The following is a 27235-nucleotide window of genomic DNA, read 5'->3' on the forward strand; positions in this document are numbered from 1 at the left end:
GTTGTAAAGAGAAAAGGGGATGTCTCACAGTGGTAAACATGGCCTTGTCCCAACTTTTTTGTTGTCATGAAATTTAAAATCACCTAATTTTTCTCTTTAAATGATACATTTTCTCAGTTTAAACATTTGATATGTCATCTATGTTCTATTCTGAATAAAATATGGAATTTTGAAACTTCCACATCGTTGCATTCCGTTTTTATTTACAATTTGTACTTTGTCCCAACTTTTTTGGAATCGGGGTTGTATCTATACAGCATGAAGAGCCAGCAGCCACTGAAGCGTGATTAACAGCGCCATCTGGTGGGAGACAGGCTCTCTGTCCCTCCCATGCCCCCTGTGATGCACACCTGTGTTTGAACTGGATGCGATCCAACTCCTGATAGCTGATGCCCAGGTTGATGCCGATGCTGCGCCAGTCCTGGCTGATGCGTAACGAGATGGCCAGCAAGTTGGTCTCGGTCAGATAGCCGCTCTCAGGATCACCGAGGTTTAGTGGAGGATACTGCCGCTCTGCATACACACTGCCCTCCTGGTCAGCACCCTGTGTGTGTGTGAGAATACAAGTGTGGGACTGTATGAAAAACGCTGGATGCTAATTGTAGTGAATTTGAGCAGAGAAAAGAAAGTTCCACTCTCTGTGGGTCAGTGGAGATGAAAATCTATCCCAGTCTTACCCATGAGGACAAAAGTGATGATAAATTTGGCTTTTGTAAAGCAGCAATTAGCATTACACTGTCAACCACCATGTATGTATCAGGGATGAGAGTGGGTGGTCATCAAAAAAGCAGAAAACAAGATAAAGGTATGTGAGGGCGCCGAAGGTGCCCGAAGCCAACGGGGGTCTGGGAGGGATACCTATGGAATCAATTTTGTGCCAAAATGTTCATACAATACTTTTGAAATATTAAACAAAAACGACAAATCAAAATACAAAAAAAAAAAAAAGTCAAATTTTTTTTAGACTGGCAAACTAATTATTCGTGTAATTGTGCAAAATCAGTCTATGGCTACGTTCACACTGCAGGCTGAAGTGACTCAAATCCGATCTTTTCGCCCATATGTGACCTGTATCCGATCTTTTATTGACAATATGAACGACACAGATCCGATTTTTTCAAATCCTACCCAGGCCGTTTGGATATGTGGTCCTAATTCCGATTCCTATCCGCTCTTTTCATATGCGACTTCAGTCTGAACCGCCAGGTCGCATTCATCCGACTTACACGTCATCAACAAGCCACAAACGTCACTATTCTGCGCTGAAGTAGGCGGCGGGTCTCTCAAAGAAAAGTTACAACAACATGGCGCATAATCACGGGCGCAGATAGAGGGGGGGGACTCGTCCCACCCAGATTTAAATTCACCTCGTTCGGTCCCCCCCACTTATAGGGAGGAAAAAACGTCTATGCTGTCTTTCTTTGCATAAGGCAAACCTCACGGAAAAATCAAAAGACTAATTACCATTCGGTTTATTGAGGTGCACAGCAGTGTATACATAGTTGCAACAACTCACATAAAACAAAGACTGACATTCGGTTGGTTGAGCTGCGCAGACTGCACAGGTTGCGAGCTCGAGCTTGGTTGCTATGGTAACCCGCAACAAGTTTGACAGGCATATCGGGGTTGGGGTTGGTTTGCTGGCAGCTTTGTCCCCCCCCAGTTTTTTGTCCCTCACAGTTCAAAAAACATATCTGCGCCCCTGCGCATGACATCAATGCGAGGGACGCTTCGGGCTGTGAAGGTTCTGAATCTTCTCAATGGAAGGACGCAGAGGTTAGGGAGCTGATTTCCATTTGGGGGGATGCAGCTATTCAAGCTAGATTGGATGGGTCATACCGCAACCGGGCGGTTTTACTTCCGTAAACACTGGCCATGCTCACTGCGTGTGACGTCGTCGTATCCTGCAATGCGCATGCAGAACACTTTTAGGTCGCTTTTCGTTCACACTGAGGATCACATACAAGTCGCATATATTTGTTAATGTGAACGACCTCACAAAAAAATCGGATTTCACAAAAAAATCGGAATTGAGCATTAAGCCTTGCAGTGTGAACGTAGCGTATTACTCTTCAGAAACCTTTTATTTTTGTTCCGCATCTTTCTCAGTTTTGTTTGCCGTAATTTATTTTGGTTGCGATTCCAGCTTTCTCGTTTGCGCTCCCTGACTTTTTGCTTGCAGTTTTGGCACAAACTTCACGTGTGGGCGGGCTGTCCAGGAATGCATTCCCATTGGCTAACTTGTGTTTGGCTGACAGCTACGCTCAGCCATTCCCTACTCGGATTCTGGCGGACTGTTTGACGAGTGACCGATCCATTGCCGGTAAACAAGGATCGAGTGGACTTCAGTGGCGACTATGATACTGAATTAATTCAACAAAGTGTAAATTCAATATCATAGTCGCCACTGAAGTCCACTCGATCCTTGTTTCCCGTCAATGGATCGGTCACTCGTCAAACAGTCCGCCAGAATCCGAGTAGGGAATGGCTGAGCGTAGCTGTCAGTCAAACACAAGTTAGCCAATGGGAATGCATTCCTGGACAGCCCGCCCACACGTGAAGTTTGTGCCAAAACTGCAAGCAAAAAGTCAGGGAGCGCAAACGAGAAAGCTGGAATCGCAACCAAAATAAATTACGTCAGACAAAACTGAGAAAGACGCGGAACAAAAATAAAAGGTTTCTGAAGAGTAATAGACTGATATTTTGCACGATTACACGAATAATTTGTTTGCCAGTCTAAAAAAATTAACTTTTTTTTGTTTTTTTGTATTCTGATTTGTCGTTTTTGTTTGATATTTCAAAAGTATTGTATGAACATTTTGACACAAAATTGATTCCATAGATAACCCCCCCCCCAGAAAAATTTTGAAAAACAAGGCCTTACAAACCACTTTTCCTGCAATCTGAGCTGTAGTAGATAAAAAAAAAATATCCGTTGTCTTTTTTATATATTTACATGAAAATATGTTTCAAATCAATAGGAGTATTGTTTGAATTCAAAATAAAATCACATTCTACATTCAAGGGTATGGTTATAATTCATGATCAACAAAAATGACAAACTAAATTCACATTAAGCTTAAGTTCTATTAATTATCAAAATGTTCATATATTAAATAAAATTTCTTAGAGTGACTGACCTTTTCTCCCTATGTCCTCATTAGTTGCATATGATTTCTTCAAAAAGTCTTTTGAAATATTTAAGTTTTCAAAACTGTCAGCATTAATTCAGATTTACTGACCATCTGTCATAGACATGATGGACAAAACGATAGATGAAAGAGAAACGTATTTTTGAAGAGCAGCGACGATGAACATGTGCAAGTTTCGATAAAATAGAACGGCTGTGGGTACTTTTGTAAGACCTGTTATGATTGGCTATCATGCTCTCGCCATCGATGTTTTGGCCAATTACATTGTAGATAACACGCATTCTACCGCGAGACTTTGCAAGACTAAAGATGGCGAAAATGTAAACACGTAAAATCGTCGTATAAATGAATTACGCTTGAGTATCACGAAGGAACATGCCCCAACCCCCCTCAATAAATGAAAAAAAAATTCTCAACGGATTTGGCATAATATAAAAAGGCCGATTTTTACTCAGAAAAAGCGGAAATCCGCCAAAAAGCGGAAAACTCTCATCCCTGACGTATTCATTCTGTGAAACTTACAGGAAGTCTAAGGGGGAGTGTAGCCATCCACTGGCTGTCATGGCCCTTCCTTTTCCGACTGACTTCCTCTGGTAGGTCACTGGGTACCTCGCCTCTGTAGAACGATACCTAAGAAAATAAACACGCACACACACACACACACGTCTCACTATCTTTGTGAGGACGCTCCACTGACAATTATGATTGCAGTTAATTCATGTTGTGCCTGCACCTAAACCTAACCTCAGTAATGAAAAGGTAACTTTTTTGGCCCTTTTATTTATTCATTTATCTTTACTTTTGTTTAAAAAAAAAACACAACAGCAGCAATTTCCTTGTGGGGACCATCCAAATGTCCCCACAAAATCGAAATGGTCGGATTTTACTATCCTTGTGGGGACATATGGTCCTCAGTAGTATATAAAACACACACACACACACACACACGGTTAACTACATATAAAATTACTATAAAAAACACAAGTGGAAAGACTGATCTATTTTCCAAAATGCTTTTTCTTTGGAGAATAAAAGATCTGCTTGGGACCACATTGATGTACAGTGGTGCTTGAAAGTTCGTGAACCCTTCAGAATTTTCTATATTTCTGCATAAATATGACCTAAAACAACATCAGATTTTCACACAAGTCCTAAAAGTAGATAAAGAGAACCCAGTTAAACAAATGAGACAAAAATATTTTACTTGGTCATTTATTTATTGAGGAAAACAATCCAAAATTACATATCTATGAGTGGCAAAAGTATGTGAACCTCTAGGATTAGCAGTTAATTTGAAGGTGAAATTAGAGTCGGGTGTTTTCAATCAATGGGATGACAATCAGATTGTGAGTGGGCACCCTGTTTTATTTAAAGAACAGGGATCTGTCAAAGTCTGATCTTCACAACACATGTTTGTGGAAGTGTATCATGGCACGAACAAAGGAGATTTCTGAGGACCTCAGAAAAAGTGTTGTTGATGCTCATCAGGCTGGAAAAGGTTACAAAACCATCTCTAAAGAGTTTGGACTCCACCAATCCACAGTCAGACAGACTGTGTACAAATGGAGGAAATTCATGACCATTGTTACCCTCCCCAGGAGTGGTCGACCAACAAAGATCACTCCAAGAACAAGGCGTGTAATAGTCGGCGAGGTCACAAAGGACCCCAGGGTAACTTCTAAGCAACTGAAGGCCTCTCTCACATTGGCTAATGTTAATGTTCATGAGTCCACCATCTGGAGAACACTGAACAACAATGGTGTGCATGGCAGGTTTGCAAGGAGAAAACCACTGCTTTCCAAAAAGAATATTGCTGCTCATCTGAAGTTTGCTAAGGATCATGTGGACAAGCCAGAAGGCTATTGGAAAAATGTTTTGTGGATGGATGAGACCAAAATAGAATTTTTTAGTTTAAATGAGGAGCGTTATGTTTGGAGAAAGGAAAACACTGCATTCCAGCATAAGAACCTTATCCCATCTGTGAAACATGGTGGTGGTAGTATCATGGTTTGGGCCTGTTTCGCTGCATCTGGGCCAGGACGGCTTGCCATCATTGATGGAACAATAAATTCTGAATTATACCAGCGAAGTCTAAAGGAAAATGTCAGGACATCTGTCCATGAACTGAATCTCAAGAGAAGGTGGGTCATGCAGCAAGACAACGACCCTAAGCACACAAGTCATTCTACCAAAGAATGGTTAAAGAAGAATAAAGTTAATGTTTTGGAATGGCCAAGTCAAAGTCCTGACCTTAATCCAATCGAAATGTCGTGGAAGGACCTGAAGCGAGCAGTTCATGTGAGGAAACCCACCAACATCCCAGAGTTGAAGCTGTTCTGTACGGAGGAACGGGCTAAAATCCCTCCAAGCCGGTGTGCAGGACTGATCAACAGTTACCGGAAACGTTTAGTTGCAGTTATTGCTGCACAAGGGGGTCACACCAGATACTGAAAGCAAAGGTTCACATACTTTTGCCACTCACAGATATGTAATATTGGATCATTTTCTTCAATAAATAAATGACCAAGTATCATACTTTTGTCTCATTTGTTTAACTGGGTTCTCTTTATCTACTTTTAGGACTTGTGTGAAAATCTGATGATGTTTTAGGTCATATTTATGCAGAAATATAGAAAATTCTAAAGGGTTCACAAACTTTCAAGCACCACTGTATAAAGTAACGTACACAAAACTAAAGCATTTAATAATTGATTTATTAACTCAACACATTAGCCTGTTCTGAAATCTTAGCTGTGTCCAGTAAACAACAATGTGGGCTAGAACTGCAGGTACAGTGCAGACCGTTCTTGTTCACCTGTCCTCGAACAGTTCCCTCTTGTTGGTGTGTCGGGCACACGTGCACCTCTTTGATGTTCTTCAGGTGAGAGTAGAAGGTGAAGGCCAGTCTGCCCTCTCTGCAATCTGGTCGATCTGACAGAAGAGAAACCACATCAGTGTAAAAGAAGTATTGCAGGTTACAGATAACAGTAATAATAATAATAATAATAATAATAATAACCTGCAACACCATCAGTTGGTTTGTGCTTGGGTGTAATTTCATCTACAGCACAATTGGTTTATAAACTATTCATACACATGCGACCCAACCCATGAACGAACATGATCTCCTAACCAATTACAAGCCCATCCAGATAAGCCTACTCCAAACAATCTGGTTTAATGGCTGTGTGTGTGGAGTACTGTGTGTGTGTGTGTGTGTGTGTGTGTGTGTGTGTGTGTGTGTGTGTGTGTGTGTGTGTGTGTGTGGGCACACCAGAAGTGATGTCGATGCCTCTCTCAAACCCAGCGAAGAACTGCTCTCCTTCCAACAGGTTACACACATCTGAAGGCTGAGGCCCATCATACTGCTCTGATAGAGAGACTAACCTACTGTCGACCTGCACCAAGACAGACAGACAGACACACACCATTTACTCAAAAAAAAAAAAACACCCCACACAATAGATCTAGGGCTGTCACGGTTTATATTTTTTCTACATCATGAGTGAAGTGTTATCATTCCTCCTGTCTTACTCTCAAGCTGGACAATCAAGAACGTATTCATATCACCATAGCAACTGCAGCAAAAAAAAAAAAACCCTGCAAATTGTCACATTAAATGGTTAAAGAAATATGACCAAATATGTTTTTTTGTTTTTTTGCGGTGCGGTTTTCATCAAATCCTGCGCTCTGATTGGCTGGCGAGCGTGTCTGTATCCTACGGTACGGACCCCAGTTACGGACCTCTGGCGACTCGCTCGTTCACAACAACAACAAACATAGTAGCAATTTTTGTCAACAGTGAACTTTTTTGTAAGATTTATTTATAAGATTTTTATCAAAAATCTTATAAATTTTTGGGAGCATTTCTCAGGAGAATAGCATTAATTTTACAGCATGGATAGCGATAACGACAGTGTTCACAGCGAAAGCGAGTTTTACTACCCTGAGGAAGAAGAAATAAAAGAAAACATTTCAGGAGAAAGCTAAAAACCTCTAACTGTTGCTAACGCCGAGCAAAAACATGGCGGAATCCTGAATGACTCCTATTTGTATAAATAGGGGGCTACATAGGCGGCAAAATATCGTTTCTTTTCCTGCCATGGAAGTGCACTTGTATACCGAGGAGGAAGCCATTTGCATTACAGCCGTGAATGAGAATTCAAAATGGCGGCTCGGCTCGGTTTTCCCTTTCGGGCGCTCTCGTTTTCTGTTAGAATTTGGTAAAGAAAAAAAGAAATATATTATTTACCAGCTTAAGGTCGGTCTGTATGGTGAAATACCGTGACCTCGGTCAGTACTTTCAAGACCTCGGTCACGGTATTTCACGATACGGACCTCCCAGCTGGTAAATAACATATGTATGGGTTTGCAGTTATACAGTCAAACAAACGAACAAAATATCATAAGCATGTAAAGATTATTCTGAGTATTTTCACACATGTACATACACACACCTTATCCGAAGGCAGACACTGCAGGAGCACTTGTGTGAGGTCTGTTTTTCTCTGCAGCACCAGAAACTGAACCCTGAACTGCTTTAGTCTGTGGTACACTTTCCTCACTACTCCACTAATGCAGCTGTGAGTGGTGTACCACAGCCAGTACCTAAACACACACACACACACACGTTTTATAAGTCTTCCCAAACCATTAACATATGACCAGTTTTTAGGTCACAAATTGAACAGAGTCATACATTTAAATTTTGTGTGATTGTGTTACAGTGTACAGTAACTAGAGTTAAAGCAGCAGTATGTAACTTTAAGGAATTTGTACACCTCTCTAGTTATCTGAAATAAATGTGTGTGCTTTCACACTTGGTGTTTTTCCCACCCAAAGTGTGTTTAGTTGCTTTTGTTTGTTTTTTTAAACTGTCAGTAACTCTAGGAAAAGAGGCCACAAAGCACTTTTCCGAGACCCCACAGAGTGACATGACTTTTGTATCATTCAGGCTGAAGTGGGGGGGGGGGGGGGGGGGGGGGGGGGGGGGCGTTTGCTTAAAAAAAAAACAAAAAAAACCATGGAGGACAAAGTGCCACTCAAAACGTCAGCCTTGTTAGCGAGCAAATAAAGCCATGTTGTTGATTTATCTCAAAAATATTTTATCATTTTCAAAAGTTCTTGACAAGGCTACATACTGAATTTCCATCACAAATGTTACATACTGCATCTTTAATCCAAGCCCAGCAAAGTTGGAATAAATGGTGTCACTAAACCATTTTTTAAAAAACATAAACCAGAACACAGGAAATTACAGTGCTGTGTTAGATGCTACGTGTATGGTCTCATGACTCACCATGAGAAGTGTGTGACAGAAAAGATGGCATAGAGATGTGTGATGTATAAAGACACCTGAGCGGTAACATCAGTCCAGATGTGAGCCTCAGGGTCACCATGCAGCAGGTGCAGCCGAGACATATCGATTGTAAGTCCTAAAAAAACACACACACACACACACACACACACACACACACACACACACACACACACACACACACACACTCCTTACCTGGTAGAACAGCAGAAAAGGGAAAAAGACAGAAAAAAAGAAACAGTCTAAGCACCAGTAAGCCCAGGTGGAAGTGGGATCTGCACTTTGACTGGCTGGAGGAAGTGCATGCTGGGAGTTTGGGAGAGGCAGAGGAGGGGGCTAGCTCTGGCGTGTGGGTCCCCAGTCAGATCCTGCACCACAGACTCTGCCACCTGCAGCACCTGGGTATAGCAAAAAATACATCATTTACATACTGCTTAACAGACCTGTATAGATACATCAGCTAGATCACTTATGGACCAATACTGGCATTGATATTGAAATTGACATTAATATATTCACAATCACTTAATTGGCAAGGATTATAGAAGGTATAACATGAATGCGCAGGACATGTTTAATTCCATTCAATTTTATTTACTAAGCGCTTGTAATAACACAGTACTAAAATCCAGCTCGACACAAACCCAGACGTTATTTTAGTCTGCTAAAAGTGACTGTGTGAGATATACAGCATCAGCTTCCACATAGTCTCATCTCATCTCATTATCTCTAGCCGCTTTATCCTTCTACAGGGTCTCAGGCAAGCTGGAGCCTATCCCAGCTGACTACGGGCGAAAGGCGGGGTACACCCTGGACAAGTCGCCAGGTCATCACAGGGCTGACACATAGACACAGACAACCATTCACACTCACATTCACACCTACGCTCAATTTAGAGTCACCAGTTAACCTAACCTGCATGTCTTTGGACTGTGGGGGAAACCGGAGCACCCGGAGGAAACCCATGCAGACACGGGGAGAACATGCAAACTCCGCACAGAAAGGCCCTCGCCGGCCCCGGGGCTCAAACCCAGGACCTTCTTGCTGTGAGGCGACAGCGCTAACCACTACACCACCGTGCCGCCCGCTTCCACATAGTACATATGAAAATGAATACAAAGACCCATGGGGTTTGATTCGCATAAAAAGTGCATGGAATAGTCCAAAAGAAAGTAAGTAAGTAAGTAAGTAAGTAAGTCACTCAGTCAGTCACTCAGTCAGTCAGTCACTGTAATCCTTGTCAGGGTTGTGGTTGATCCAGAGTCTATCCGAGGAACACTGAGCGTGAGGTGAGAATACACCCTGGATGGACTGCCAGTCCATCACAGATAGTCAAAACAGTTATTTTCTAAAATCAAGTTATAACTATATGCTACATATTTACAGTACACAAAATATCCAAATTAGTTATGAACAATATTTGACCATTCAAGTAAAAATTAGATTATAATTAACATCCTGATAACGTTTTAAAACATTAACCCAAAAGTTGGGAGTTTACACGTCATTAAACGTACCTGCCTATTGTCTCATTTAGTAATCAAATTTTAGTACGTACAGTGGTGCTTGAAAGTTTGTGAACCCTTTAGAATTTTCTACGTTTCTGCATAAATATGACCTAAAACATCAGCAGATTTTCACACAAATCCTAAAAGTAGATAAAGAGAAGCCAGTTAAACAAATGAGACAAAAATATTATACTTGGTCATTTATTTATTGAGGAAAATGATCCAATATTACATATCTGTGAGTGGCAAAAGTATGTGAACCTCTAGGATTAGCAGTTAATTTGAAGGTGAAATTCGAGTCAGGTGTTTTCAATCAATGGGATGACAATCAGGTGTGAGTGGGCACCCTGTTTTATTTAAAGAACAGGGATCTACCAAAGTCTGATCTTCACAACACGTTTGTGGAAGTGTATCATGGCACGAACAAAGGAGATTTCTGAGGACCTCAGAAAAAGCGTTGTTGATCCTCATCAGGCTGGAAAAGGTTACAAAACCATCTCTAAAGAGTTTGGACTCCACCAATCCACAGTCAGACAGATTGTGTACAAATGGAGGAAATTCAAGACCATTGTTACCCTCCCCAGGAGTGGCCGACCAACAAGGATCACTCCAAGAGCCAGGTGTGTAATAGTCGGCGAGGTCACAAAGGACCCCAGGGTAACTTCTAAGCAACTGAAGGCCTCTCTCACATTGGCTAATGTTAATGTTCATGAGTCCACCATCAGGAGGACACTGAACAACAATGGTGTGCATGGCAGGGTTGCAAGGAGAAAACCACTGCTCTCCAAAAAGAACATTGCTGCTCGTCTGCAGTTTGCTAAAGATCACGTGGACAAGCCAGAAGGCTATTGGAAAAATGTTTTGTGGACGGATGAGACCAAAATAGAACTTTTTGGTTTAAATGAGAAGCGTTATGTTTGGAGAAAGGAAAACACTGCATTCCAGCATAAGAACCTTATCCCATCTGTGAAACATGGTGGTGGTAGCATCATGGTTTGGGCCTGTTTTGCTGCATCTGGGCCAGGACGGCTTGCCATCATTGATGGAACAATGAATTCTGAATTATACCAGTGAATTCTAAAGGAAAATGTCAGGACATCTGTCCATGAAGTGAATCTCAAGAGAAGGTGGGTCATGCAGCAAGACAACGACCCTAAGCACACAAGTCGTTCTACCAAAGAATGGTTAAAGAAGAATAAAGTTAATGTTTTGGAATGGCCAAGTCAAAGTCCTGACCTTAATCCAATCGAAATGGGGGCGTTGTGGCTCAGGTGGATAAGGCGCCATACCATAAATCCGGGGACCCGGGTTTGATTCCGACCCGAGGTCATTTCCCGATCCCTCCCCCGCTCATTTCCTGTCTCTATACTGTCCTATCCAATAAAGGTGAAAAAAGCCCCAAAAAAATCTTTAAAAAAAAAAATCCAATCGAAATGTTGTGGAAGGACCTGAAGCGAGCAGCTCATGTGAGGAAACCCACCAACATCCCAGAGTTTACTGTACACCTAGATATATTTCACAGTTATTCCATGAAATCAAGTCGTACATGAGCCGATAGTCGATGAGGCATGTAGTGCCAAGTCAGCTATAAGCCATGTATGATGAGATTGAGTGGAATAACTGTTTTATTATATCCATATTCACTGGATTTTGAGAAACAGAGCATTTTTATTTTTTGCAAATTCAATAAATAAAAGCTTTTTATACAAAATGTCCGATATAATTTCTGCTAAGAATGTAAACAAACCGGTGAAATGACAGCAGCAATTTGTGAAAAATGTGATAATTCTTGAAAAAAAAAAGAGATACGTTTTTACCATCAATTACTTTCAGTCCATATTTTGTTGCTTTTTTTGTTTTTTTAGGGTTTTGAGTAGTTTTTATTTCATCCTCCATAGTTTGAGAAAAACACTCCGCCATTTTGTTTTTCTCTACTCATGGTATATGAGACATCTTTAACATCTCGCTGAGTCAGGCCATTGTCCCTACATGCTTCAAAGCCACCACCATCATCCCTATCCCGAAGAAGGCGTCGCCCTCCTGTTTCAATGACTACCGTCCGGCGGCACTCACCTCCATCCTTATGAAGTGCTTTGAATGGCTAGTCATGCAACACATCAAGTCTATCCTTCCCCCCCCCTCCCTCCCTGGATCCCTTCCAATTTGCATATCGGTCCAATCGCTCGATCGATCAATGATGCCATCTCCACTGCCCTCCACACAGCCCTCACACATTTAGACACAAAAGATTCTTATGTTAGAATGCTATTCATTGATTTCAGCTCGACATTTAACACCATCATCCCCCAACAGCTCATTTTCAAACTGGACAGGCTGGGACTGAACACCTCACCGTGCAACTGGCTGTTAGACTTCCTGACCGGGAGACCACAGGCAGTACAGGTTGGCAGTAACACATCCAGCACCATCACACTGAACACGGGGGGCCCCCCAAGGATGTGTGTTGAGCCCCCTTCTATTCACTCTGCTGACACACGACTGCACACCGTCACACAGTTCTAACCTCTTCATCAAGTTTGCAGATGACACGACTGCGGCGGGTCTCATCAGGTAACAACGATGAGACAAACTACAGGAGCGAGGTGAGCCGCCTGGCCTTGTGGTGCAGACACAACAATCTCTCTCTGAACATTGATAAGATGAAGGAGATTGTTGTGGACTTCAGGAAAATGCGCACCCAGCATGCTCCTCTGACCTAGAGGTCTGCACGGGACAGAATTTTCAGTCCCGCTCCCGCCCGCTCCCGCATTGTGCAGTCCCGCTCCCGCCTAGTCTGGCTAACGCAACTTCAGAGCTCTGCGAGCATTTGGTCTGGCATAGATATTAAGCACAACCGTTTCCCAAAGCGCGTGGTTGACCCGCCTCCCTGAAATGCCTCAGTTTGCTACTGATCAAAGCCAGAAAAGGCTGTGACGAAGCTTAAACCAATCACATCACTCTTTCCTCTGACGTATGTGAGGCGATGGAAACTGCTTGAATAACAGGAAGAAGAAGGAGGAGCTGAAGAGGAAGAGGAAGATAATAGCGCGATCAAAGGCGAGACGACCACAACGATAGGATTCTCGCTGAGCCCCATTGATTTGGCTACCAGCGGGGCTAACTGGTAGATTAAACTCTTACCGAAGCCGGTCGGGAGCAAGGCGAAAACGTCCTTCCTTTAAATAAATACCTCCAGGGCTGCTTTTTGCTCTGTTTTCAATGAGAACTTCCCGTTGAATGCTTTCAATACAGCATCTATCGCTGTGTCAAAGGCTTGCCGCTGCTCCATGTTCGTAATGTTTCTAGTGAATGAAGCGCTTCCGGCATAGATTCTGTAAACGATCTATGGCTTCCGGTCGCAGTTCTACTACGTCACTGCCTTGAACACGCCTCTACCCAGGGCCGTTGGAGATGCTCAAAGTTGATTGGCTCCCGATTTTTCGGGAGCTTGGAAGAGCTGGAGATAGCTTGCCTTGCCAGACTAAGTTCGCAACAGCCCCCCGTGTTGCGTCACACTTAGGATGTGCGGGCCCAGGCTAGCTCCCGCCCGCTCCCGCAAAGAGTTATGATTTTCAGTCCCGCTCCCGCCTGCCATATTTTGTCCCGCTCCCGCCCGCAAATCCCGCATGATGCAGACGTTCGTGTTATTTCTCACAAAAGTTCTTGTCATTGGCTTGGGGAATTAAACATGCTGAGCTTAGCTGAGCTCTCCACTGACCGATCCTTCACCTGGCGCACGTAGCGAGGGTGCGCGTTGCCAGGCGGCATGCGCAGCTGAGGCTTTACAGAGATACCCAACACACCTACCAATATCTACAGTGGATATTAAGAATATTGTATATTGCACATAGCTTATATGTCACTCCTCACATTTACATTCTAGGAAATACAAGTAGGCCTATAAGAAATTAATATAATTTAAAGACACAGCGTGATGGTGCCCCGCCCCCTACTTTGAGTGGATTTGAGCATAAATATCTACAGCTCACGTTCAGGGGTGCGTTTCCCAACCAACCAACCAAGTTAGCATTAAACCAATATGGTACGATGCCAGTTTGAACTAACTAACATCCAAAAAACGACTGTTTCCCAAAGCTGTAGGACCAACTTGGTCTGAACCAAGTTGATTTGAACCAACACAGTTCAAACCACGATGTTTTCAGATGTGTTCGGATGGTCTCATTTATTGTCGGAATTCAGAGAAACAACCCGAAGTTGGCTGACAGTGCGAACGGCATTTCACCATTAAATGACCGTTAAGTCAAATTTGGTGCGTCCATAATCTTCCCCTGATGCTTGCAACTTGGTGTAGATGTTCATTTAGACTAATATAAAATTGCAATACCCCTCATTTGGAAATCACGTGTAAACAAAAGGCATCTCCATAAATTAAAGCATCATATACTAGTTTTGGCTATAAGGCTATTTGCCCTGATTAAAAATAACTAAGCAAACTGCTGTGAGATGGCACAGATAACGTTATGTAGATCTACATGTTGTGTATTTATAGGTGGCATTGTTAGGTTTATTGTAAGTTTATTGTTTAGACTCTGACATTCTGCTGACACATTCCAAGTTGAGCGCTGCATGCGCTCATGATTGACAGCTCTCGCTTTGATTGACAGCTTTCGCTTTGCGGACTCGCACTCCCACTTCCGAGTCTGTGGCGTTATCATTCCAACCGCGATTTCATTCTCCTCTCATATGAAGTGTTGCACAACCACAACCAGCTCCTCAGATTATACACTGTCTATTTCTCGCTTTAAATTGAACAATCTGTGCGATACACAGTCAAACGACTGAGATATTTAAACATCGAGACATTCCGTCCGCCATGTTGAATGCAGCTGACACCTTCAGACAAAGTTGGTGAGGTGAAACTAAGCACTGAGAGCGTAAAGGAATCGGAAACGTATGCGAGATTAGACCACATCTGCAAATTTAGGCATCTTAAAATGTTTTTATTAATGCCAAATAAAATATCCAGCACAAATTATACATGATAGACATAAATGTGACCCCTCACCGAATCCAGGCACACATGTCGGCCGAAACGAATCCGAGATGATCGCAAAAGAAGCATTTTTTTTCGAAATTTGTGATTTTTGTTTTTTTCCATCATGTGCAAGTTGAGATCTTGAAGAATGCAATCAGTATTTCAGATAATAGATTGTTTTGTTGGAAAAGCATACATTTTTTTGTTGAAAATTGTCTCGTTTTTGTCAGGACTGTAGCCTGCTGGGGGGTGTGGGTAAATTACCATATGGGCCATTCACATGATGATTTAAGTCATTTGTTTTGTTTTTTCCGCTAATCAGCTGTATGATCCGAGTTGAGCACATGGCTACTTAGCTGCATACAGGCGTGTAATTTCACTATGGAATGAGTTACTAAACAGAGCGCAGAGGAGCCGACACACCGCGAAGCAAACAGACACGCGGTATTTACATCGGAGATCACCATTTCTAGCAAAAAAAACCGCAACCTCGTTTTCCAGATTGAATGGAATACTTGAATGATCGGATGATACACGGACCGTTCTAGGATTACATTCCATCGGAGGCATTGGTGCGTGCAAGGCGCCGTTTCTCTTTCTGATGGGGTGAGTTTATTAATCTAAGCCTGTGTGGTTATTTTTGCATGTAACGGAGAGTGTTGTGGTTTGGTTAAGCCTAGGTCACAACCGGACGTACGATTTTTTGGCCGTGTGATTTTTGGCGTTTCCCAAATCGCTGCGGGGTTTTTTTTTGTTCACGGAGAAAGACGCACGTTGGCCGTAAGTTTGTCTTGCAACCTGAAAAAAACGTAAGCGCCTGTAGAGTTTGTTTGACATGACAAAGAGCCTCTGCGGCCGGTCTGCGGCTCGAAAATCAGCACATCACACGCGCGCTCTCGTGCTTTTCACACGCGCGCTCTCGTGCGTTTCATGCGTTTTTTGCATGTAGACCGGCCGGAGGAGCGCGTACTGTATGGCCGGTTGTGACCGAGGCTTTACATGAAACTAGTGTTGTGTTAGTTGTGTCATCATCGTGCTATCTTTCTTTCTTACGGTGTGAGTAATTTTTCAACCACAAAACGTTAAAGTATACTTTAGGACTTATTTTTGTACTTCATAATTGTGTTGGGCATACTTTGCATGGAAGGAAAATTGACATGGTGATCTTTGTTTACATGAAAGTAGTATCGTGCTAGCTAGTAGGGGGTAGGGCTTTCCTTAATGTAATGCAAATGAGCACCATTATGTGCCCGCCCTACACCCTGGGTAGCTGAGATGGAAAACTTTGAGGGCGATTTTCTCCCTTTTCTGTTTTAAGAAGTATGCACTTTCAAAAGGCCACACATTCTTCAAATATTGTCAGATCTCCACATGGAAGGCATCATTGGAAAGCTAAGAAACTGTACTTTCTGAATCTGTCAATAACTCAAAATGCCCTCGGGCCGACATGTGTCCCTGGATTCTGTGATCTGCCACAAATTAATAATTTATAAATTTTATTTTAAACACGTTTTTAGTTAGCGGAACTGCAGCTTATCACCTCTCCCGCCCGCTCCCGCATTGTGCACTCCCCCTCCCGCCTGCGCCTGCAATGAGCTTTCAAAATTTGTCCCGTGCTGCACCGCTTTGCGTCGGGTCCCGCGGGACTCCCACGGGAGTGCAGGGCTCTACTCTGACCATCAACAGCACTGCCGTGGAGATGGTGAGCAGCACCAAGTTCCTGGGAGTGCACGTCTCAGAGGACCTGCCCTGGAGCAACAACACAACATCACTCACCAGGAAGGCTCACCAGCGCCTCCATTTCCGCCGCAAGCTGAGAAGACCTAGAGCCCCCATCATGTGCACCTTTTATAGGAGGTGCCATCAAGAGCATCCTGACCAGCTGTATCACTGTGTGGTACGGCGCCTGCACAGCGTCCCGCCGAAAGACCCTCCAGCACATTGTGAGAGCAGCTGAGAAGATCGTCGGCACCTCTTTCCCCTCCCCCCAAGATATATACAGCACCCGCCTTGCTCGGAAAGGTGATCCTACCCACCCACTCCACAGCTTCTTCAGCCTGCTGCCATCAGGAAGGAGACTGTGGAGTCTCAGGGCTAGAACCAGCAGACTGAGAGACAACTCCGTCCACCAGGCTGTCAGGATCAAGGCTGTACAGTGCGACCATTTTACTCGCATATGCGACTAAAAATAGATTGGTGCGAGTAGGAAAAACAGAATGGGAGCACACGTGCGAGAACCGATTTCAGCCATTTCATTCGCATTTTGCCCCTAAAATAATAACAAACAAAGTGTGGTCTTATTTCTAGTTTTCATACCCTACCAATCAGAACTGTTGGAACACGATGACGATGCGATGACGCCTCGCATTTCTGTTGAGCGGCGGGAAAGCAAAGACTCTCAACGTTCTAACCTTTTCATCGTCTCAGGGGAAAGTGCTACATTTGTTCACTCAGCATCAGTATCGTAAATCTAAAAATGTTACAAAATCAAATATCGCCGTATTTTCAAAGAACTCGTGTGAGATCCGAGGAGGGAGAGGAGGATATCGTGAGAGAAGAAATGGATACGACAACAGTGAGGGATAGTAGTGCTACTACCGGCAGTGGTGTAAACAGTAAGGTTTACAAGTTTCAGGCTGACTGGATCAAGCTTTTTCCATGGCTAGTTTTTGAAAACGAGCTAATGTACTGCAAATACTGTAAAGGGCAGAAGCAAGCAGGGAATTCGGCATTTGTGACTGGAAACCAGCACTTTAAAAAAGACAGTCTCACGAAACACAACATATCTAAACGGCACATCGCCTGCAGAGACGGTTATTTAATTCGACAGAACAAAGGCTCGACGGTGGACGCAGCCCTGGTTAGACAGGTGAAGATTTCGGAGATGGAGGCAATGAGACAGCTCAAGATCAAAATGAACATTGCCTACTTCATCGCCAAGGAGGAAGAGCCGTTTGTGAGATTTGGGCCACTTATCACCCTGCACAAGAAGAATGGCATTGATGTGAACCCAACTTACGACAACCACGTGAGGTAATATTGTATTTTATAATGATCATTATTATGTAAGGGATAATGTATTGTCCAAGGGCGACTAGCCTATAGGAAAAAAAATTCCCGTCAAGACGAACAGCATCCCGACGCCGGAGAGAAATATTTTCCTATTGTCGCCCGCGGACTATACGTTATCCCCCTTACAATACGGCTACTTGTGAACATGAGAAAACATATACAAAAAGTTTATGATTAATTTTATTTGACGTTTCAGCCTTCAGTTTAATTATGAGGCAATGTCATGATCGTTTTCAACTTTTTCAATTCAAACGATGTTCGCATTAGTAGGCTACTTAATTTCCCCCACCTGCGTGCAAGGACTGGCCACATCTATGTTAACGATATGACGATAGACAGTTTGTGTAGGCTGACTGTTCTACTTACGAAGTGATACGCTGGCATGATTCTGCTGTGAAAATTCCCGTTACCATTGACAGCGGGCATTATACATTGTTGCCAGCTAGGGATACTCTGGGCCATGACCACCACGGGCCCAGTCAGGGTGAAGTGCACACAGCAGTGGTAGTCTGTTTTATTTTGTAGGTTATTGTGTGTCTTTTCTGACTGCCCATCCCTAGTAGGTATCAGCATTAAGTTGTCAGCAGTGTGTTTAATTCGATTTTTTGTATTTTTTATGAAGTTATATTAAGAATTATTACCATGCAGAATTTTGAATGTTAGTTTTTAGAGTTTATTTTAATATTCTTCGTATAATGATAGGGCTGCAACAAATGTTTGGAACAAATTGTCAGTCATGTTATGTGACTGCATGAACTACAAGCACTTTACGACAGTGTTCTTATTCATACAGATGTGCGGAAATGATTGGACAAATTGCTGATCTCTTGAAAGAGAGCCTAACTGCTCAACTGAGAACAGCAAAGTACCTTGCAGTCCTCATCGATGGAGACACTGACATATCAAACACTGAGTGCGAGATTGTCTATGTGCGTCTGGTGGAGGGTGGGAAACCAGTCACTCTACTGGTTGGCCAACAGGCTCTTGAACACTCCCATGCCATTGGTAAGTGGTCAATCTAGCAGCTAGAAAGAAACCTTCATTTTTGTACAGTTTCATAAATGCATAATTCACTCAATCTCTTGTTTGTTTTTCATGTTTTTGTGTTGTCCTTCAAGGTGTTCTGGATGCAACCAAGGCTGCATTCAGTGCAGTTTACCCCGAGGACAATGGGGGGTCGTGGTTGGCGAAGCTCATCAGCTTTGGGGCAGATGGTGCCTCAGTGAATATGGGCCACCGTGGAGGAGTGATTGCTCTCCTCCAAAGAGAGGCAGGGGAGCATATTATCCCCATCCACTGCATGCCACACAGGTTTGTAACTGAAAAAATATGGTTATGATTATGTGGTAGCAGATATAATGTATACTAAACTAGGGTCATCACTATCATCCTTCAAGAAGTTAACAAAAACCTATCTATTCCATTGCCGGGACTCTTTTCCTGCATGATAATAATGTAATGAATGCACACACACATTTGTCAGCAATACAGACACACAAGCTACTTTTGTAACACAGAGGGGAAGAAAAAGGTTGTTTTTAACTATTTTTGCCTTCACAGACTAGAGTTGGCAATCCTGACCCTGCAGAAGAAGGAACCAATGGTGTGCCAGGTGTATGATCTCCTGCATCTCGTGTGGAAGACCTACCACTTCAGTGGAAAATCCAAGAGAGAGCTCCATCAACTAGGGCAAGAGCTTGGTGTGAAGGTCTGCACACCGTCTACCGTCAAGGGGACACGCTGGATTCCTCATGTCCACAGGCCATGGCCAGTACTCCATTGTTCTGCAGCACATGGAGCACCTGGCTGTTGCAGGATCAGTGGAGATTCAAGGACGGGCAAAGCAGGTGAGTCCTAGACAGTACATGAAACTAAAAAATTGATTTCAGACTTTAATGCTTGGCAGATTAGGGAGTGGCTAGGAATACATAGGGCCTACTTGTATTGATCTACTCACTACCACATAGGTAAAGAGAGGGATGGAGAGTGCACTTTTTTGTGTATTCTGCCATTTTCTCACTGACGTCTTCGAGGAGCTGTCTTCATTTAGCCTGACCCTGCAGAGAAAAGACCTGATCCTCCCCCAAGCAATGTCAGAGCTGAAGAAGACTGTGACCAGACTGGAAGCATTTAAGTCCAGGGCAAAGTCAGGAGGCATGCTCGAGAAGATCCAGGCCATGCTTGCTCAGCATGGAGAGGAAGATGAGTGTAGATTCCAGGTGTGTTACTAGGATGAGTTTGTTGGGATTTTAGGGAAATATGTTTAGAGCAGAACTTACATTACACTTCAGCATATTGGTTACAGTCCCTGCATCTGGCCATGGCTGCAGAAGTGTTTGAATCAGTCACTATATTATTATTAGTGTACTGTAGGTTTTGGATTTTAACATTTTGGAAACATGCTGTCTTAAAACAATTTTGTGTGTGATTGTCTCGCTCAAAGGGAATATCACTGAAGGGGAATCTCACAGGTCTTGCTGACTTCACCCACCCCCAGCTGAAGAAGCATGTGGAATCAGCCATCAACATCTGCGTGTCTGAACTGAAAGACCGGTTTGGTGGGCTTTTGGACGATGGGGCTGATGTCAGGACCCCAGTACAGGCCTTCAAAGTCTTCAACCATGACACATGGCCTGATGACCATGCCAGCCTTCTGACGTTTGGTGATGAAGACGTGGCAGAATTGGTGGCGCATTTCAGAGAGCCTCTCAGCAGGTAAGAATATATTTTGCACTGCTGTACTATAATGCAATCAATTATGTTTTTGGTATTTGCTAATTTGCTAATCTCCATAGATCAGGGTGTGACCTGGCAGCTGTTCAGAATGAGTGGCAGGGACTGAAGATCTTGGTCAGTCAACACTTCAAAGACAAGCACTACAGTGGCCTGTGGGAGACCATGCTTACCAAGGAGCCATACAGAGAGGATTATAAGGTAAGCAAACACTGTTGAGCATTTATATGCTACAGTGCCCTCCTATTATTGATGGTTATAGATGAGATAAGTAAGGCCTATCTTGATCCCCCTAGAACATACTGGAGTTGGTGCACATGATGCTGGTGCTGCCCATTTCAGCTGCCCAGTGTGAGAGGGGTTTCTCCGCACAAAACCGAATTAAGAACAGCAAACGAAGCTGCCTAGCAGTGAGCACAACTGAGGACCTCATGAGAATCAGCCTGGAGGGACCATCTCTGGAAGACTTTGATCCAAGCCCTGCTGTGGACCGCTGGATGGACTCAGCAAAGCGTAGCAGGCGGCCAGATTACAAAATATGGGAACGGGACATTGTGTGTGTGTGTGAGGGTGCGGGAGGTTATGGGTCAATGATTTGTCTGAATGAATTGAATTGAAATGAATGGTTACACTTATTACATCTTCCCCATTTAATTCTGTAAGTGTAAAAAAGTGATGTTTTAATAATAATAAAAATGGCATTTAAGAAATTCGTAGTGCTCCTAAATTTTTTTCTGTGCTCCTATTTTTTTTTCATTTAGGAGCACAAGTGCTCCTTGTGAAAAACCTAAGCATACAGGGCTGAGGATGCTCAACTCTTTCCCTGCTCTGTGCCCCCTTTTGCCCCCTGCACGCGCAAACTCTGGATCCTGCATCCCTCCCAATCAATATACAAACTCAGGATCCCGACTCCCCCCCCCAGTCAATACCAGACTTTGCCATCATCAAGAACTGGTTACACACATCACTTTAGGCAGTCTATAAGCTCATCCAATTTGCACTACTGTCTATAATTCCACTAGCCATACCCACAGATGTTTATCTGTTAGGTGCCGATGTCACTTTATTGTTCTTATGTCAATATCAGAGACTTTTATATTTATATCTCGTAATCTTTACGATTAGTGTGTATTAGTCCTATATTTTATGCTTAGTGTTTATTGCTGCATCCATGGATTAAAGCAAAAAAAAAATTATTTGACTGAAAATTTACAGGAGGGGGGGTGTTATGGGTGGATTTCGATGAAATTCTACGGGGGGGGGGGGGGGGGGGGGTTATGGGTGGATTTCAATGAAATTCTGAGAATGATTAAATTAGTACTGATAACTTTATTATCAATTAATTAATGGATTAATATATTCAATTTATTGCACTCTCTTTCCATTGCTTCCGTAGATTATTTTTTTGTGGCAAACCACACAAATGCAAGCGCCTGGAATGTTTAGTTTTTTGCACCATGAACTAAATGGCTTTCCGTTTGCACCTATTTCGTACAGCCAAGCCCACCTCCACTTGTTTTTTACACCTTTATCAATGGCAGACACATCAGTGCCTTCTTTCATGTAAAGCGCATCCATGCTGCCGAAACTGAAAGCCGAATGACATGCTCCTCTATGCTCGACGTCAATACAGAAAAAAGTTTGGATCTTCGCTTAAATTAAAATTGGGGTTTGACCTTACTTTGTGTTGAATACGACTTCAAAAACAATTCAAGAGTTTATTAAGAGAAATATTGTGGCCAACACGAGTGTTAAGTTACCTAAAAGATCACGTGAAGTTGGCTGCTATCTACTTTGCGTTCGTTCTCATTTTCCTCCATCATTTCATAGGCCAGAAACAGATGTTTTGACGTAATTTCACTTAGTAGGCTATGATTATTATTTAACCGTAGTCTTCTAGACATTTTGACTGTTTGGGGCATTGAACGCTGGTGTATGATTTTCAGGGAATAAAGTTTAGCGTATGTCGGAACATCATTGCGCTCGCAGCCTCCAACTCCTCAAACGTCCTTTAAATTGTGATATAACGTAGGCTGTAAGGCACGGTTCTAACATACCTTACACATTGGCCTAACGAAAATAATAATTGTTGGGGCGTCTGCTGATTTGTTAGCTATAAATTTAGGTCTAATTTTTTTTTAACATGGTCTATTTCTATATGTCCAGGTTTGAACTAAGTCATTTTGGCAAAATTTAATTTAATACAAAACAGAAATGGTCAGACACAAGCACGCCAAGCACATGGGAATGTATTTTGCCAATTTTGACAGCGCATGTTTTTTTTAATGCCGTACCGTAGACAGCGAACGTTTAAACATGATCAAACATAGGAAATGAACGACACAAAGCATGGCTCAAAAACAAAAAAGTTAAATAAACCCTGCTGATAGTTGATGGTGTTGCAACACATCAGTGTTCTAACCCAATCTCTACCCAACCACCTGTCATTTTAATTCTCCTCTGATCAGCACCGACCTCACATTTGGCCTTGGGAGAGTTCAGTTGACGGAAATCCGTCACACGACGGAAAACTTTAATCCATGTGCATCATGGATTTGAGAGTAACGCAATTTCAATCTTCTGTATGTCCTGCACATCTTGCAGTATTGACAATAAAGTAGACTTTGACGAGCTGATATCCTAGTAGTAGAGCAGCCGATCAGAGCGCGCGACTGCTCATATCCAGTGAATGTCGATAGAGTAATTATAGTTGTATAAAGAACACACAGAAATTATTATAATTTACGGTTAAAATAGATCAGTCCCCAGAAAGGATTCTGTTTAACCAAGGCACGTACCTGCAGTGTGACTGTGCGCGCATGTGTTGTGCAGTTCGGAGGAAAAGTGAGTTTGATCCCAGGGTCAAAGCGAGAGACCAGCAGCGCTCCTTCTGGCAACACCGAGCAATGGTCTCTAACAGGACAAGAGACAGCTACAAACCAGGAGAAGTGCACCACAGTGCAGCACGCCAGCTACACACACACACAACAAATAAAATATCATTATGGGTTCTTTTTATGTAGGTTAGAGAATATTTAGTGATCTGTGTTACCCGTGCAGGTCGGCCCCGTGGTCTACAGCTGTGCCTGTGGCTCCCTCTTCTGGTCTGAGTGGGCAGTGTACTCCAGGAGTGACCGTCATACCTGCGCACAATCACCTCCCCTTTACGAGTCCTGTGGTATGGAATGCACACTTCTACAGGCTGGGAAAGACAGAAAGAAAAGAAATCATAATTAAGCATCTGATCCTGCTTTATAAGAACGAGCAGTATCTAAGAATTTGTTGCACTCATCATTCTCCATGACTACGTTCAGACTGCACCCTGAAACGACCCATATCCGATTTTTTTGCCCATACGCGACCTGTATCCGATTTGTTATTGACAATCTGAACGACACAGATCCGATTTTTTTCACATGCGACCCAGGCCGCTTGGATATGTGGTCCTAAATCCGATGCATATCCGATATTTTCACATGCGACTGCAGTCTGACCGGACAGGTCGCATTCATGCGACCTACACGTCATCAACAAGAGACAAACGTCACTATTCTGCGTTGGCTAATCCCGCCTCTTTGGTGGAAAACAACAACATTTGTACAGTTTTCAGAATTTAAATAGACTTTTATAGAATTGATCAAGCTAATGGTGGATTTGGTAGGGACCTGGATGTTGATCTGTTAGCCTGATTAAATAAAACAGTTTCTATAACTGATTTATAACTTAAACCATCCTGTATTACAAGATTATAAGATTGTTCTGGAAATTTCCAGTAATTTGACACCTTCGGTCTCATTAGTCTGCTGCCCACATTAATCAGATTATTGTGTGAGTTCCGCCGCCGCCACAAAAACCACATCGCCAGGTCTCGCCTCATCTCCATAGCAAACTGCACTGGTGTTTCTGCACCTTGAGCCAGCGCTGAGAGAAGTTGCAGAATTCAGCTGGCTATAAACAATCTAAATAAATATTTATAAAAATGTAGAAAAAGTTTATTAATATGACGAAATAAATATGTGCAAATTATTAAGCCTGAATTAAGAGTTTGGTAATACAGCGGCCGTATCCCAAATGACTGCCTACTGAAGCTCGAGTGCACTATATAGAGTTTAAAAATCCATTACTTCCTAGTAACATGTAGTGCACTTATATAGAAATTAGAGAGACATTTAGGAGTCAACCCTCGTTACCAGGCTACACGTTTTCATTTCAGTTCAGAAACAAAAACACACACGAGACCTCACACTTTAACACTAACCAGATAATTAAACAAACAAACAAAAAAAAGAAATCATTAAACTTGAAGAGTGCGCTTTTTTTTGTTTGCGTATGACGTAGATGTGCTTATTACGTGTCAATTTGCGCATGCGGGACACTTTTGGGTCGTTTTCCGTTCATATCGGAGATCGCATACAAGTCTCATATAATTGGTAATGCGAACGGCCTAACAAAAAAATCGGATTTCACAACAAATCGGATATGGGTCGTTTCAGGTTGCAGTCTGAACGTAGTGCAAAAGGAACTAGACCGGACAATTCCCCGGGGGAAATTGTGAGAGGATGCAGTGCGCGAAGCAATTCGCTCACGCATGTTCGCTGGCCGTGAATGTGTGACCCGCAATGATGTTTCAATGCAATGATCGTGTGTGTGCTCGAGACAGCAGCCGTCATGAAGAAGACCTATTCAAGAGTATAACCAAAGTGACTACAGGCGGAAATTAGCATGTACTGCTATAACCTGGGACAGACATCTGTCCTTACCACAAGGATAATGTTTAATTTGTGCACTGTCCATTTTAAAAATAAAATAAACTCTAAACTCTAAGAAGAGTGTTTGTAGTTTGTATGTACGAACAGAAGTGTTCCTAATAAAGTGGGCGGCTAAGGTGAGGCTGACACACAAGGGCTGGAGTTTTCTACTGTTTTTTTTATGAAGGACCAGGCCTCGAACAATGACAAATAACTCGACAACGGAAGCAGCTATTCACAAAATTCTTTCACAGTGAGCGCTAGAAGGGTCTCCTGAATAAAATGATGTATTGTTTTGTTTGTATTGTTAAAAATGAGGACGCTACAGGGAGTTAAAAACGAGTGACTTTTCAGCAACGTTTATACTGGGAGTCAATGAGGCCGCTCACCTGTGCTCTCCTCACTTTGAGGCTTGTCATTCAAAAACCGTAAATCCTATCATTTAGGTAGACACATTGTGTGAATCAGGACAAGTTTTCCTACTACTTTTGAGAAAATCATGTCTGTAGAGTGAAATTTGTGGCTGAAAACACGGTTTAAGCGAGAAAGTTTGACCTTTTTTTTGAAGCCGCCTACACTCTAAGCTTAAAGACCCTCACTGGTGTGTAACGCAATAGACACCCATTCAAAAGCCGGATTTTCTCCCAGAAACCACATGGCGTTTGACCCGGGACTGATCCGAAAGTGTAGACCTAGCAGAAAAGTTTAATGCCAGATCCACAGAGGAGAAGTTTTCCTACGTTTTAGAGTTTGAATCACGTCTCTAGGTGAAAGCATGCCAGAGCAGCGGATGTTTGAAAAACGTTGAAAAAGTGCTTTTTTTCAAATTAATTCCATAGAAATGAATGGGGTTTTTTTGGACGATTTTTTCGCGACTACGTCGCGAAAAAATCGTTTTCTATAGAGAAAAGTAATAGCATAGCGAGTCCGATCGAGCCGCACGTTTTGATATATTGTTTGTCTGTGTGCAACGTACGGTTATTGAGTTAATCGAAATCGAAATTTGCGTAGGAAGAGTAACAAATATAACACTAGACCGGACAATTCCCCGGGGGAAATTGTGAGAGGATGCAGTGCGCGAAGCAATTCGCTCACGCATGTTTGCTGGCCGTGAATGTGTGACCCGCAATGATGTTTCAATGCAATGATCGTGTGTGTGCTCGAGACAGCAGCCATCATGAAGAAGACCTATTCAAGAGCATGAACAAAGTGACTACAGGCGGAAATTAGCATGTACTGCTATAACCTGGGACAGACATCTGTCCTTACCACAAGGATAATGTTTAATTTGTGCACTGTCCCTTTTAAAAATAAAATAAACTCTAAGAAGAGTGTTTGTAGTTTGTATGTACGAACAGAAGTGTTCCTAATAAAGTGGGCGGCTAAGGTGAGGCCTGTCGGCTGCCCTCCTCTCAGTTTCTCAGAGCAGCGGATGTTTGAAAAAGTGCTTTTTTTTTCCAATTAATTCCATAGAAATGAATGGGGTTTTTTTGGGACAAGTGTGACTACTACTTTTGAGAAAATTATGTCTGTAGTGTGAAATTTGTGGCTGAAAACAGTTTAAGTTTGAAATTTTGAGCATGATGTGTGTGTGCTTGAGACAGCTTTTCCCTCTGCCCCGTCACTGACCCCAATTGGCATGGTGACGGGCCTGAACAATAGAGTTAAGAAACACACACAAGATTTCGTCAGGTGTCTGCTGTTTTGCT

General features: G+C 42.8%; 1 protein-coding gene across 5 annotated transcripts in view; it reads right to left on the minus strand.

Moving 5' to 3' along the window:
* Positions 1-27235, minus strand: part of pidd1 (p53-induced death domain protein 1) — a 61458-nt gene that overhangs the window by 7902 nt on the left and 26321 nt on the right. For 4 of the 5 annotated variants that reach the window (XM_060914466.1, XM_060914468.1, XM_060914467.1 and 1 more), the window contains 9 exons: positions 23831-23980; positions 23577-23750; positions 8720-8867; positions 8452-8587; positions 7610-7760; positions 6427-6550; positions 5968-6083; positions 3675-3782; positions 351-544 (listed from right to left, as the gene is read on the minus strand). In XM_060914466.1, coding sequence (XP_060770449.1) covers positions 351-544; positions 3675-3782; positions 5968-6083; positions 6427-6550; positions 7610-7760; positions 8452-8587; positions 8720-8867; positions 23577-23750; positions 23831-23980 — 1301 coding nt within the window. Of the gene's footprint in view, positions 1-350; positions 545-3674; positions 3783-5954; positions 6084-6426; positions 6551-7609; positions 7761-8451; positions 8588-8719; positions 8868-23576; positions 23751-23830; positions 23981-27235 lie in introns of those variants that run through there. The other variant, XR_009654067.1, reaches the window with a different exon arrangement.

This window comes from Neoarius graeffei, chromosome 2, assembly GCF_027579695.1.
Source record: "Neoarius graeffei isolate fNeoGra1 chromosome 2, fNeoGra1.pri, whole genome shotgun sequence".
In the NCBI taxonomy this organism is placed as follows: domain Eukaryota; kingdom Metazoa; phylum Chordata; class Actinopteri; order Siluriformes; family Ariidae; genus Neoarius; species Neoarius graeffei.